Source organism: Chiloscyllium plagiosum, unplaced genomic scaffold (assembly GCF_037043375.1).
Source record: "Chiloscyllium plagiosum isolate Xiang-an unplaced genomic scaffold, Cpla_swu_hap1 HiC_scaffold_7, whole genome shotgun sequence".
Classification (NCBI taxonomy): Eukaryota; Metazoa; Chordata; class Chondrichthyes; order Orectolobiformes; family Hemiscylliidae; genus Chiloscyllium; species Chiloscyllium plagiosum.
Genome location: NW_028270145.1, coordinates 65,021,522 through 65,035,290, shown reverse-complemented (window position 1 = coordinate 65,035,290; position 13,769 = coordinate 65,021,522). Strand labels below are relative to the sequence as shown.

Here is a 13,769-nt window from a genome sequence, read left to right as displayed (position 1 = left end):
AATAAACTGATCACTTTGAAAAATATTATCATATAAAAACAATTAGTTCCTAATACCGCTTATTGGGCACGTGACAGACGAAGTAAAAATCGACAAATGCACCACTGAGATTACCCAGATTCGAGCCGAGGGGTACTATGCCATAATACAGTGTATTAACCACTGTAAAGCCACAGCACCACAATGAAGCATGCCGTTAAATATGGCAATAAGTATATTAGCAGACCATTCATCCGGAACAGCAGCAGCTAAACAATAACAATGCTCGCCAATAGTTGACTGTGATGTGGAACTCAGGATAGCCTTAATCATTAACTTCGATGTCTGCAGAGGCTGTGAAGAGTCCATCTTTCAGTATGCTGAAAACTGAGTTTGTAGAATTCTACAAACATCAAAGTATCAGGGAATTGTAATTTATATCAATGATTTTCATGAGAAGGTACATGGCATGACTAGTAACATGGTGAATGGTAAAACCTGACAGAATGCAGTGGAAAAGAGGTAGTGTTCTGGAGACACAGGTAAGAATCCTGCCACAGCAGGTGCTGGAACGTGAATTCAATCTGGAATGAAGGAGTCGAATGGTGATCATTAATTAATTGCCAGAGAAACCTATGTGGTTCACTACTGCCCTTTTGTGAAGGAAACTGCTGTACTTACCTGCCCAAATTGACAAGACAATTGTAGCTGCTATTTGTCTTTGCTGCTCGTGCCAGAAAGTAGTTCTGCCTCCTAGAGGCCCTGAGCTCATCCCTGGCCAATTGGCATGGGCACTGATGAAGTGCTGGAATTCATCCAAGTGTTGGATTCTTTATACTGCATCAAAAATTCAATCCAATGAGTATGCTTTGTGAAATCGCTATTTGTTTGTGGAATATAGGTGTTGCTGGCCAGGCCTGCATTTATCGATTATTCTTAATTTCCATTGATAAGGAGACTGTGATCTGTCCTCTTGAACCATGCAACCTTTGGGAGAAGCAAGACTGTTAGGAAGGATGGTTCAGGAATTTGACCCAGCAACAATAAAGGAACGGTGATATTGTTCATTGTTAGGATGGTGTGAGACTTGGAGTGAAACTTGCAGGTATTTCCACGCTGCCCTTCACCTTCCAGGTGAGAGAGGTCACTGGTTGAAAGACACTGTTGAAGGAGCCTGGATTAGTGACTGCAATGCAGCTTGCAGATGGTACACACTGCTGCCACTGTTCATCAGGAATAAATGGCATAACTGTTGAAGATTTGTGTTTAGGATGCCAACCAAGCAACTTCTTTCTGTAGATGGTGTTGAGTTTCTTCTGTTGGAGCGGGACCCATCCAGGCAAGTACAGTATTCCATCACACTTCTGACATATGCCTTGCAGATGATGGACAGGCACTTGGGAGACAGGAGGGACTTAATTACCTCAGAATTCTTAACCTATAACCTACTCTTGCAGCCACAATTGTTTAGATGGCCCAGTTCAGTTTCTACTCAAAGGATGTTAATGGTGGACTTTCAGAGATGGTAATGTCAAGAGGCAGTGGTTAGCTTCTCTTGTTGGAGATGGTCACTGCCTGGTACTTGTTACTTGCCACTTTCAGCACAAGACTGGATGTAGTCCAAGTCTTATTTTACATGGACACGAACGACATTACTATCTGAAGAGGCACAAATGGTGCTAAATATTACGCAATCATCAGCAAACATTGCCACTTCTGACCTTCTGATGGAGAAAATATCATAGATGAAGCAGCTGTAGATGGTTGGCTTGAGACACTACACTGAGGACCTATGAGGCTATTCTGGTACAGTGGCAGCGTTCCTATCTCTTAGCAAGGAGACCCAAGTTCAAATTCTACCTGCTCCAGAGGTGTGTAAGATTAAAAGATAATTGCTAAGCACCTCTTGCAGCAATATCCTGGGACTGGGATGATTTCCAAAAACAGATTGAGGAGGAATTTCTTCTGAGGGTTGAGTGTTTGGAACTCCTTGCCACAGAGATGGAGGGGCAGTGTCCTTGTGTATGCTTAAGACTTAGATAGTTAGATTGGCAGACCAATAATCATTAGGAAAATAAAGGGTAATGAGGAAAATCAGAGATGGACACAAGGAATGTCAGATCGGCCATGATCGGTGCAGCAGGCTTGAGGCGGCAAATGGCTTACAGTTGTTCCTCGTTCATGTGGTCATAACCATGATCATTTTCCTTTGTGCTGTGTGTTGCTCCAGTGAGTGGAGAGTTTTCCACTCATTCTCATTGACTCCAGTTTACTAGAGTCCCTTCACACCATACACAGTTGAATACTACTGTGCCGCCCGTCACACAGGCACAGTGGTTAGCACTGCTGCCTCACAGCGCCAGAGACCCGGGTTCAATTCCCGCCTCAGACAACTGACTGTGTGGAGTTTGCACGTTCTCCCCGTGTCTGCGTGGGTTTCCTCCGGGTGCTCCGGTTTCCTCCCACAGTCACAAAGATGTGCAGGGTCAGGTGAATTGGCCATACTAAATTGCCTGTAGTGTTAGGTAAGGGGTAAATGTAGGGGTATGGGTGGGTTTCGCTTCGGCGGGTCGGTGTGGACTTTTTGGGCCGAAGGGCCTGTTTCCACACGGTAATGTAATCTAATCTAAACTACCTTGATGTCAAGGGCAGTCACACTCACTTCATCTCTGACTGTTGGAAGCCTAGCAACATTTTTGGTGAATCTGTGCTGTACGTCTTGCAATCTTGGATATGGTGCCTAGAAATGCACATGATACTCTTGACGTGGTTGAAGCAAGGCTCTGTAGAAACTTATTAAGACTAGACCTGCCACATGCTCCATTTATATCCTAGCCCTCTAGTTATAAATGCTAGTAAGCCAATAATATGTGATTTTCTTCATCATGTATCTGACTATACATTTGTAATTTGTTACTTCTAGACTCCTGAATCTATTCGGACCTCCACTATTCACAGTTTCTCACTATTTAAATTATACTTAAGTAGGTCTCTTTTTGGTCCAAAATAGCCTCACCACACATTTATATGCTTTGAAACCCAACAACTGTAGGTTCACTCACTCACTCACTTATTTGAACAATGTCTCTTAATTTTACTCTCCTGTTCACATTTGCTAAGTACCACTAGCACACAGCAGGTCAAGGAAGGTGATATTGTCTTTCGTTGAACAATGTCCTTAGCTGCTTAGTTCTGGCATTGTGTCATTTCTCTGTTGCTATTGTGCCTAATTTTGGGTACTGTCCAATTTCTACTTTTGAATCTATTCCTGCTTATGACTTGGCCTCTCTCTGGGAGGCTGTAGACCTTTGATGTTGAATCTGAAGTTACATATTGATTGTTTTGTTTTTTCAGCATCCTCAAGTTTGCTGCCTTTTTGTTGATGAATTTCTCCACGCAAAAACTGTTCTTGGAACTTTCCAAAGTAAACCATTAGCATCCACAATGAAGATTAAAAATATTGATCTTGTAAAATAAAATCTAAAGTTAAATATGCTTATAGCTGCTTCTGAGCTATCTACTTCTCTCCCACTTGGCATGGGCTGCAAACAGTGGTTGGCACTGATTTACATACAGGTGTTTTGAAATTATAATGCTTAAGCCTTTGGTTTATATTATCTCCATTCTGATACAAATACAACAGAATGGTTTCTGGCAGTATTTGGACATTGGTTAATTTATCATTTAAGATATGAATGTCACTAATACAAGTCTGCACATTGAGCATCTCACTGAGTTTTGATGTTGCTGCAGAAGATGACATTGAACTGTTCCATCTACTGCACATTTTCAGAGGCTTTGTAGGAGCTGCAACAATGCTTTGTGCTCTGCAGGAAGAATCTTCATGGCAGGTTCTCTGAAAGTGCTCTTTTGGCTGAAGAGTATTCAGTGATATTTCCTTAATTACTACTTCAACTGATGCAATATTGGAGGTCCTCCCCTCAGATTTTATTTGTGCAGAAGTAATTTTTTTTTAACTAAAAACCCTTATCTCTAATCCTACTTTGCAGACACTTCTGCACAACATTGCTGTAACATTTTCATTACATTGCCAGATAGTTCTGCTTCCCATAGCCAAGGCCAGAACTCTCAAGGTTTTTCAAATCTTGAAAATACCCTATTCTTAATTGTGGAAGCCAAAATAATAAATGTCCTGAGAAGTAGCCAGCTGTGTTTGTTCCTTGGTCCAAAAGGGATAGCTTATTTTGATTAATGTAACATTCGCTCCTTTTATTTACTCGCTTTTGCTTAATGGCATTTTTTTTTTGTGTTGTTCTCAACAGATCAAGCCCAGTAATGTATACTCCATAAACTAGGCAGCAGTCTCCATTGCAACTCTAAAAATATTGACTCCTGATTGGAATAGGGTAGATGGAGGATCTTAAAAAAAAAAAAGTGGTCAATTTTGGAACAACTTGGGGCAACTGTATGACAACTAAGCAGGTTCCAAGAGTGTGTGGTCATCTGTGACTTATCTAAACTAAGTCATGTTCAAATGCTTTAACTTAGTTTTCACTCTGGAACTTGTCAATTTTGTTCTGTATTGGTAGGAGTGTGCTCAGCTTTACCATATCCTTGGGCAGTTGTTATAGAACCTAACAATAATATTGTAAAATAAACATTCTCAAGCATCTAACCTGACTTCTTTCGACACTGCCTTACTGGCTGAACATAATGAGCAGCATTTCACAATGCGAAACATCTTTCGATCTCTTTAAAAATGTGCCTTCATCAATACTGTGAAGTATTTTTTTTCTAGAACATAAATATGTATGAATGCTAAATACAAATATGGTTTACTTTTAATATCTTTCACATCTTTAGATCCTGACCCAAGTCACTTTCTGCCTCCACATGTAAAGGCAGAATATGGAAACCATAAGTACCTATTAATTCAGAAGAAGGTGAATTGGTATGAGGCACTGCAACAATGTCAAATGTCTGGATATCAACTTGTCAGTGTCAATAATGAATCTCAGCATTTGTTTCTGAAGAGCTTGGTGAAGTCAGATGGTTTTCCTCTTTGGATTGGCTTGTTCAGTCAAGATGTAAGTCTTCTAAAAAGGCACCTTACATGTCATAATTATATTACATAAATAGAGCGTTCACATATGAAAATCAGTTGCTGCTTAATATTCAGTACAGCCTGTAGTGGTTGTTTTAGTGTTATTTTAAAATTTTAGTTTGTATTATTTGCTTGAATGATAACCCAGCAGTTAACCACATCTGAATTTCAAAGTGGAAAGTAGAATGGCTATGCAGAAAGTCTGGGACAAATCAGAATGTATGTCGAAGGTCCTTAAACCCTGGTCTGTTGCTTTGGCATGACGCCTGGAGAAATCTTGGCAGACCTTAAGTTTGTGTAATAACGCAAAATTTAGTAATAGCAATTCCGTGATCTGTTTTAGAGACTCTACAGCATCGTAGTTTGAAAAACCGCTTCCTGACTAAACTACTGAAGTCTGGAATTTAGTGCAAATGGAACCTGGTAGATACCTCGGGTTGTATTTCATATTAAATTTTGAATTTAACTTTCAAACTTTAAAATTGTAAAAAGAATTGTTAATATGCATAGTTAACAGAAACTTCCTGGCAAGCAATTGAAATTAATTGTGTGAATAAGTGTTAATTACAGTAGGAAAGCTGATTGAGCAGTTGTAACTTGAGTGAGAGTCATAAAATAAAGAGATGATGTTTACTACTGAATAGTGGTGGTACGGTGGCAAAAGTGGGCGGCACGATGACACAGTGGTTAGCACTGCTGCCTCACAGCACCAGAGACCCGGGTTCAATTCCCGCCTCAGGTGACTGTGCAAACTCCACACAGACATTCTCCCTGTGTCTGCATGGGTTTCCTCCGGATGCTCCGGTTTCCTCCCACAGTCCAAAAATGTGCAGGTTAGGTGAATTGGCCATTCTAAATTGGCCATAGTGTTAGGTGAAGGGGTAAATGTAGGGGAATGGGTCTGGGTGGGTTGCGCTTTGGCGGGTCGGTGTGGACTTGTTGAGCCGAAGGGCCTGTTTCCACACTGTAAGTAATCAATCTAATCTAATCTAATGAAACAGTGCTTTGTAGCTGATGTGTTAACATGGGGAATTTGATGAGAAGGGAAAGGAGTTGTTGCATTTCTATTCCGTTTTAACCTCCAGGAAATGGTAAGTGTTCCTCTTTCACCTGCAAGATAAGTGACTAACTTGCTACTACATTAGTTAACCAGCTACAAATTTAGTAATCAATAAAATAATTAAGGAGATAAATGTAGCAGCGCTATGAATGCGATGTAAGGAAATTTTTGGAAAGCACTGTCAATTCCAGACAATCATAATTATATAACTATAGTCTTACAAACTTTAGTCTACTTTTAACTCCATCAATCCACCCCAATCCCAAGTATTCTGTTGTATATCAAAAGAATCTTGAAGGTTCATTCACCTTTCCTATGTCTAACCCAAAGTATACTGCAGCATTTTGGAATTCACTAATTGTCCTCTGTTTTCCAGTTTTCTGGGTTATAAAACTCTGGAGATCCGTCCATTAGCTTTTGGCTCGGCAGGCAACAAAATCTTTTCAAAAGCTCAACTATGGATAGCTTAGCTCAAACTTGGCTGGAAAATGCAATGAAGCCTTACTGTTCATTTGAGCTGAGGGTTACTTCAGCTTTTTTACCTCTACTCCAAGCTAGGCAAGTCTTCCAGCTTCTTCCTTTGTCATGAATTAAGCATCCAAACTGACATCTTCCAGAAGTCTAACTGAGGACATTATAGTTTTTCTCCCCCCATAGCTACAAGCTAGGCAAATAATCCAGCTATCTTTTCTTCAAATTCCAAACTGAGGTCATATCTTCACCTGAATTCCATGCAGTTAACAATATGGTATTTTCTTCACTTAAGATGGGACCTGTTGAAAATTGATTTCCTTTGCTTCTCCCACCTCAGCTGGAGTCTGCAGCAAAACTGCAACTTCCTTCTATTCAAAAACCGAACTTAGGAAAGCAAAAGAACCTTCTACCTCACAGTCTACCTACATTACATGGCAGAATTTGGAGGGTCATCAAACAAATAAAAAAGACTTTAATCTCAACAAAATTGTGGTTCTGCAATTTGTGTATTATATATTGCTAATAGAATTTTCAGCCCTTTCTCCAGACCTTGTGGCTGCATTTCAAATCTTAGATGAATCATTTATTGTTCAACATTTTTCACATCAACTTGTATTAGAATTGTTTTACCATTTTTCAGATGGATACTCCAATTTTTCTGCAGTTAAATAACTTTTAGCTTTAGGAATTAAAGTTTTTATCTGAAACATGAACTTTGTATTCGCAACACATTGAACAGTACTATGCAAGATTTAATTGAAGCCTACAATAAAATTGTTAAATTGTCATAAATTTGTCAAACCAAATTAATGAAGATAAACTTGAAAATGAGATTTCAGACAGGTTGTAGAAAGCAAATGCGCTAGCCCCAAATCCCAACCATAATCAAAGCCAATTATGTCTGTATGAAATGAGTGCTGGTTAGGGTGCATTAGATGAATAGACCAGAACATGTATGGCAATGAATATTAGAAAATATTTAAAGAAACATTTCAGTGTTCAACAAAATAAAATTTCATTGCTTTAATAAAACCTTCAATCTATTCATTAACCTACCGAAGGTAGTTGAGATTATAATTTAATTTACAATGCTTACAGTATTGCAAAGAAGTGTAGTAAGTCAGAATTGGATGAATTTTAGAAGCCAGCATAGTATTATTAAGGAATTGATTTTAGAAAGGAGAGGATAACATTTGAGAGTAGACCAGCTACAGATAAAACCAGTTGTAACAGCTTTTGCAAGTACATAAATACAAGTAGTATAGCTAAAATAAATACTGATCACTTAGAGCCAGAGACCAGAGAAGTTTATCATGGTGAATGAGGAGATAGCAGAAAATTGTTACCATGTTCACAAGAGAAACATCCATTACAAAAGAACCTGGAGACTGGGAGGAGTGTGCATTAGGTCAAAAAAAGCGGAGTGGACTCGATCGGCCGAATGGCCTTACTTCCGCTCCTATGTTTTATGTCTAACCTAGATTATCTGAACGAGATGGGTGGGCACTATTTCAGTTGGATAATTGATTATTAGGTTAATTGATTCAGTGCCTCTTCTGAGGCTCAGTTTTCCTTTCTCCTTGCTCTGCCTGCCTTGCTCCCTCTCTCTGTCTCAGGGTTTGTCTCTGAGCAGAGAGACACTTTTGTGTATAAGGAACCTGCAGCACTGCTGAAGCGAGCACCTGCTAAGTCCACTCCCCATTCAGGAGACTAGGCAGCAGCACACTGTGCATGAGAGCCCTCTCTGCTCCCCCTCCTCAACAGCCAGTCTGGACTCCAACAGCACAACTGCGGTTGCTGCCTGGGGGCTTTGAGTCTCCAAATTACTTACGCGCACACACACAGACCACCTTTTTACTGCTACTTTCTGACAAGTTCCCACTCTGTCCTGTTCAAGACAATGTTGGGGAGATTATCTGGGGAAGGGGGTTCAGGGTATGCCTGTGTAGAACTCCAGGGAATGTGTGGGGAGAGAGCAGGCAGTCAGTCATTTGGAGACGGTGCCGAGACTCCCATTGATTTCCCGGATTGTTCTTTTGGTTTTTTTAAATTGGAAGGTAATGTGAGTTAACACCTAATATTCGAGAAAGAAGTGAGAGGGAAAACTGAACTGTTGACCAGTTTGTCCAACAGTCATTGGAAACCATTGCAATCTGTTACAAAGGAAATGTTAACAATAAGTTTGGAAAATCAGACAAGGTCAGCATTATTTAATGAAAAGGAAATAGTTTCTCTCAAATTATTTTCAGAATAGTGCCATACAAAAGATAAGGGACCATGAAACTTACAAAATATTGACATGGATGTGAATTTGTGATGGGCCAGCAGGTGGGGAATAGGGATAAATGGAATACTTCCAAGTTGGTAAACTGTGGATCAGTCATCCTCTATATTAATGACTTCAAAGATAAACCATAATCTGTAAGAGTATTGACCCCTGGGTTGAGAGGGTTGGCTTGTAATGAAGTGCTAAACTAAATTGGACCTTTCTTCACTGAAGTGTGGAAAAATGAAAAGTAATTAAAACATGCAAAATTCTGATTTGGCTAGGCAGTACAGACAGAGGTTGTTTCTCCAGCTAGGCAGTCCAGAACTTGGAGGCACAACCTTGGTTTAAAGGGTTGATCATCTATGAATGAATGTAATAAATTTCTGCAATCAAAGGGCAGTGGAATCTCTATTGTTGAACATATCAAAGTCTAAGATCAATAGATGTTCTGGTGTCCTAGAGATTGAGGAATGAGAATTATGCAGGAAAGTGAAATTCAGGTAGAATCTTAACCTCTCTATTATGGAATGAAGGGGCAGGTTCAAGGAGCAGAATGTTTGTCTCCTGCTTCTATGTTTTCTGTTCCCAGGTAAAGGCAAGTTGTTCATGCTCCACGAAAGCTTTCTGTCACCCTTTTTCATTTGCTATCCTTAAGGAATGGGGTTAGATTTAAAACCTTCGAATATCCATAACATTGTTTCAGAGTCTATAGAATTAAGAGATAGCCAGCAATGCAAATATTACCTTGATTACCATCTAGTTCAATACTCTTGAATATAGCTTGTTTGGCCACAGCTATTCGTCAACTTTCAGACCCATTAGTTTCTCTGATACTGTTTACTAATATTGACTTTTGATTTTATCGGTGATGGTTCTCTGTTGAAGCCTCCTAGTTTAGATTTTCCAGACTGACAGTTACTCTATTTTAAATAACTATTATATTTCCAATTATAATAATACTTGATTAATTTCATTGAAGCATTTATTTTGTGCTTTATCATGTGATGTGGATCTTTTACATCTTCCTCTCGTCAAAGATAAGACTATAGTTTAAAATTAAATATGCAAGAGGAGATCTTAACTAGCTCATTGCAATTGTTCTGTTTTTTAATTTTCCTTTCCTTATACTAGGAGGGATCAACTTTCGAGTGGTCAGATGGATGCAATTCAGAATACAAGCCTTGGGAATATGAAAATCTTAATGCAAATGGCAGTTGTGTATTTATGGATACTAAAGGCTTCTGGAACCGTGCAGCCTGTAATAGTGTGGTTGATGGAGCTATTTGTTATGCTTCACAGAGTAGAAGTATGTATTAAAGTTGGAGAAAATAATTTAATCTCTTGGAATTATGAAAGTAAACTGTTTATGTAACCTCCAAATCTTATTTACAATAATTTAGTATAAAACTGCTATTTTATAGTTATCAGAAAAGGTGTCTAGTTCCTAAGAAAACTCTTTTTGGCTTGCAAGATGAAATATAACTTATTAACATAAGTTCATTAAAAATATTTTATTTCTATCGATTGTTATATTTTCACTAGAAAATGGAGGGATGAATATTCAACTCATTGATTTTGTAAATAACATGTACTATAAAATTCTACAATTCTAACAGGAGCCGTTTTAGGCATCATGTCTGTCAGCTCCCGAAAGAGCTACCCAGCTCGTCCTATTCTCCAGCCCTATCTCCACAGCTCTCTAAGTTTATCACTTCTAAATGTATATCCAACTCATTTTTTTTTTTAAAAGCCTCCTACAGAACCCACTTCACCACTCTCCCAGGCAATGATTTTCAAATCCTAACAACTCTTTATCCCCACCTCACATCTAGCTCTCTTGCTGACAATCTTTGAAATTGTAACCTCTAGTTACTGACATTGCAACTAGTGGAAATGAAATATCCCCTTTACCCTGTCAAAAATTGTTCATAAAGTCACCTCTTAATCTTCTCTGCTCCAATGAAAATAAGCCTAATTTCTCTAATCTTTACTTTTGTATAGAGTCTCTCATTTCTGGTATTGTTCTAGTAAATTGACATACACTTTGTCAGGGCTTTAACATCCTTCCTTAAATAAGGTGCCGAAAACTGAACACAATCCTCCAAATGTGATCTGACCAATAATTGGTAGAGGTGCAGAATAACTTTGTTTTTGTACTCTATGCCTCTATTTATAAACTCAAGATGCCTACAACTTGTCTGGCTGCCTTCGGAGAATTATGTACTGAAGCTTGAGGTCCCTCTGCCTCTGTATGTCTGAAACTTGTAGCATTGAGCCTGTATTATCTCTCCATGTTTCTTCTACCAAAATGCATTACTTCACATTTCTCTGCATTGAAATTCATCTGCCCATTTGATCAAGTTGTCAGTGTCTCCCTGAAGTCACTCAGTGCCATCCTCACAATTCACTATTCTCCCATCACTGACACTCTAATTGCACAATGCAAATATCTTGGGTCCATTGCATTTTGCATGACAAAATGCTCTGTTTTGAGTTAACTAAGTGTATTTTTCATTCTGTTTTATAATAAAATGGAGCACATTCTTGCAGGCTGCTGTTGCTAAGTGTCTTGGACTCAGATGTTTGAAATACCAAACTAATCTCCAAACTAATATCCTATAGTCTTTTGTGTTCAAGTTCATACTCTGTGTTTCTGAAGAGGTACCTATTTATTATAGATAATGTAATGAAGCATTTTGAGTCAAGACAAGAAAAAAATTAAAATGACTAATTATCCAAATTGGTTTGGTTTGGGCAAGTGGATATCCCTGATTTCTGACTATTGTGCATATCGAATGTAATAAAAATGTGATGCTGCCTGACTCGTTCTAAAAAGAAATGCACAGAGCTTGAGGTTTAATTAGCCTTGTTACAATTAGTCCTGTTATGTACTACCATTTCCATCAGTATTTGATCTCCTAGCAATAGGGGCTCTTCAGTGTGGATTTGTTGTGTTCTTTTTTCAGGGTGGGGAAAACGATACTTGTTGAATGCCATGAAGCAGATATAGATGAGGCTAATACTGAACATCATTGACATGCCACTGATACAAACTTCCTGACAGAAATGCTTTGTCAAGCTGTGTAATATATTAATTTCATTGGAGAGAACAAAAAAACATGGACAATAGAGTTTGTTTTCATCAATTAAAGATATCTTGAAGTAAAGAGTCTATGTAACTTTTTTTTTTGCAGGGACATCAACTAATCAACAAGAAAATAAATCAAAATTCTGTCCTCAGAAAAATGGGAAGTCATTATGGGTCACATTCAGAGGACATTGCTATGCATTTGACATGGGCTTGTATAACTGGTCTGTATTTACCATGGAAGAAACCAAAACAATCTGTTCTCAACTGGGTATGTTCTTTCTCCTTCGGTTTAATTTACTATGGAGTGATTTGGAGTACTAAGAAAACATCCAGCATTAATGATATGGCAGTCGTCAAATATTGTGCTTTCTTTCCTTTCCTCATTTGGAATGCAACTTATAGTAGTTTATGTAGATCTACTCCTTCATAAAATCAACTCTTATGCCCACCCCAGCACACTGCCCCCATCCCAAAGTCTTTTGTAAAGCTTAAAATTTTAAAATTTTGTACTGTATAATCCTGTTATGTAGCTTTATAATCAACTCTGACATTGTTTTACTGAGCAGGAGTACAGCATGCCTTAGGTAATGGCTGTTCTGTACCATAGTTCTACTCCTTTTGTGTTCGGCAAGACTCATGGAGAAAAAAATTTATCCACTTTGGTCTTGAAAATGTTGTTTTGAATCTGGCATCTACAGTCGTTTACGTTCATTTAATCATCATGTGGAAGATTGCTTTCTAATCTTGCTTCTGCATAAACAAGCTCACATTTTAAGATTATATACTTTAATTTTATTTCCTGTTCTCCCCCTTCCCCAACTGAAGAAATAGCTGGTTGTCCTAAAAAAGTTGCTAAACTGGGTCTGTCAGGTGATGAGGGAACCAACAAGAGGGAAAAGCATACTTGATCTCATCCCCATCTGTGTGCCACAGATGCATCTGCTCATGATGGTATCAGTAAGAGTTACCATTGCATAGTCCTTGTGGAAAAGCCTTCACTTTGAGAATATCAGCTATTTCATCAATTACCTTCCCTTCTTCCTAAGGTCAGGAGTGAGAATGTTTATCAATGTTCAGCACCATTCATGATTCCTCAAATACTGAAGCAGTCCATGTCCTAATACAGCAAGACCTGGAGAATATCTTGGCTTTAGCTGACGAGTGGCAAGTAATATTTGTACCACACAAGTGTCAGGCATTGGCCATCTTTTAACAAAAGAGTCCAACCATTGCCCCTTGACATTCAGTGGTATAACAATTGCTGAATCTGCTCACTATCAACATCCTGGGGGTGACTATTGACCATAAACTGAACTAGCCATGTAAATAGTTTTGCCCACAAAGATAGCTGATAATCCTGCAAAGAGTAGCTCTCCTCTTGAATCCCCAAAGTCCATACAGTGTAGCACACAAATCAGAAGTGTGATGGAATACTCCGCAGTAAGTGCAGCTCCAAAACACTCGGGACATCCGACACCATCTATGACAAAGCATAGATGTGGATGTGGTGCTAATATAGCTATGTCCTTACAGGAGTCTAAAATTGTTTACGTACTTTAGTTGAGGTCTTACTACTGCCCTTACTTCTGCATAAACAAGCTCACATTTTAAGATTATATACTTTAATTTTATTTCCTGTTCTCCCCCTTCCCCAACTGAAGAAATAGCTGGTTGTCCTAAAAAAGTTGCTAAACTAGCAGTAGACAAAACATTTATATTCCCTCAGTTTTGCAAGAAACAATTTGTCTGAATTGGACTCCGATCTCTTTAGTGCTGTACAAGTCATAGTTTCTTTCTTTAGTAAATATTGATAAGGTAACTTCCCATTTGT

The 13,769-nt window shown here is 38.6% G+C and overlaps 1 protein-coding gene across 1 annotated transcript in view; it reads left to right on the top strand.

Moving 5' to 3' along the window:
• Positions 1-13,769, top strand: part of ly75 (lymphocyte antigen 75) — a 141,801-nt gene that overhangs the window by 116,443 nt on the left and 11,589 nt on the right. Inside the window, exons 26-28 of the mRNA XM_087988567.1 lie at positions 4,749-5,027; positions 9,979-10,153; positions 12,042-12,206. Of these exons, the coding sequence (XP_087844693.1) occupies positions 4,749-5,027; positions 9,979-10,153; positions 12,042-12,206 (619 nt within the window). The remainder of the gene's footprint in view (positions 1-4,748; positions 5,028-9,978; positions 10,154-12,041; positions 12,207-13,769) is intronic.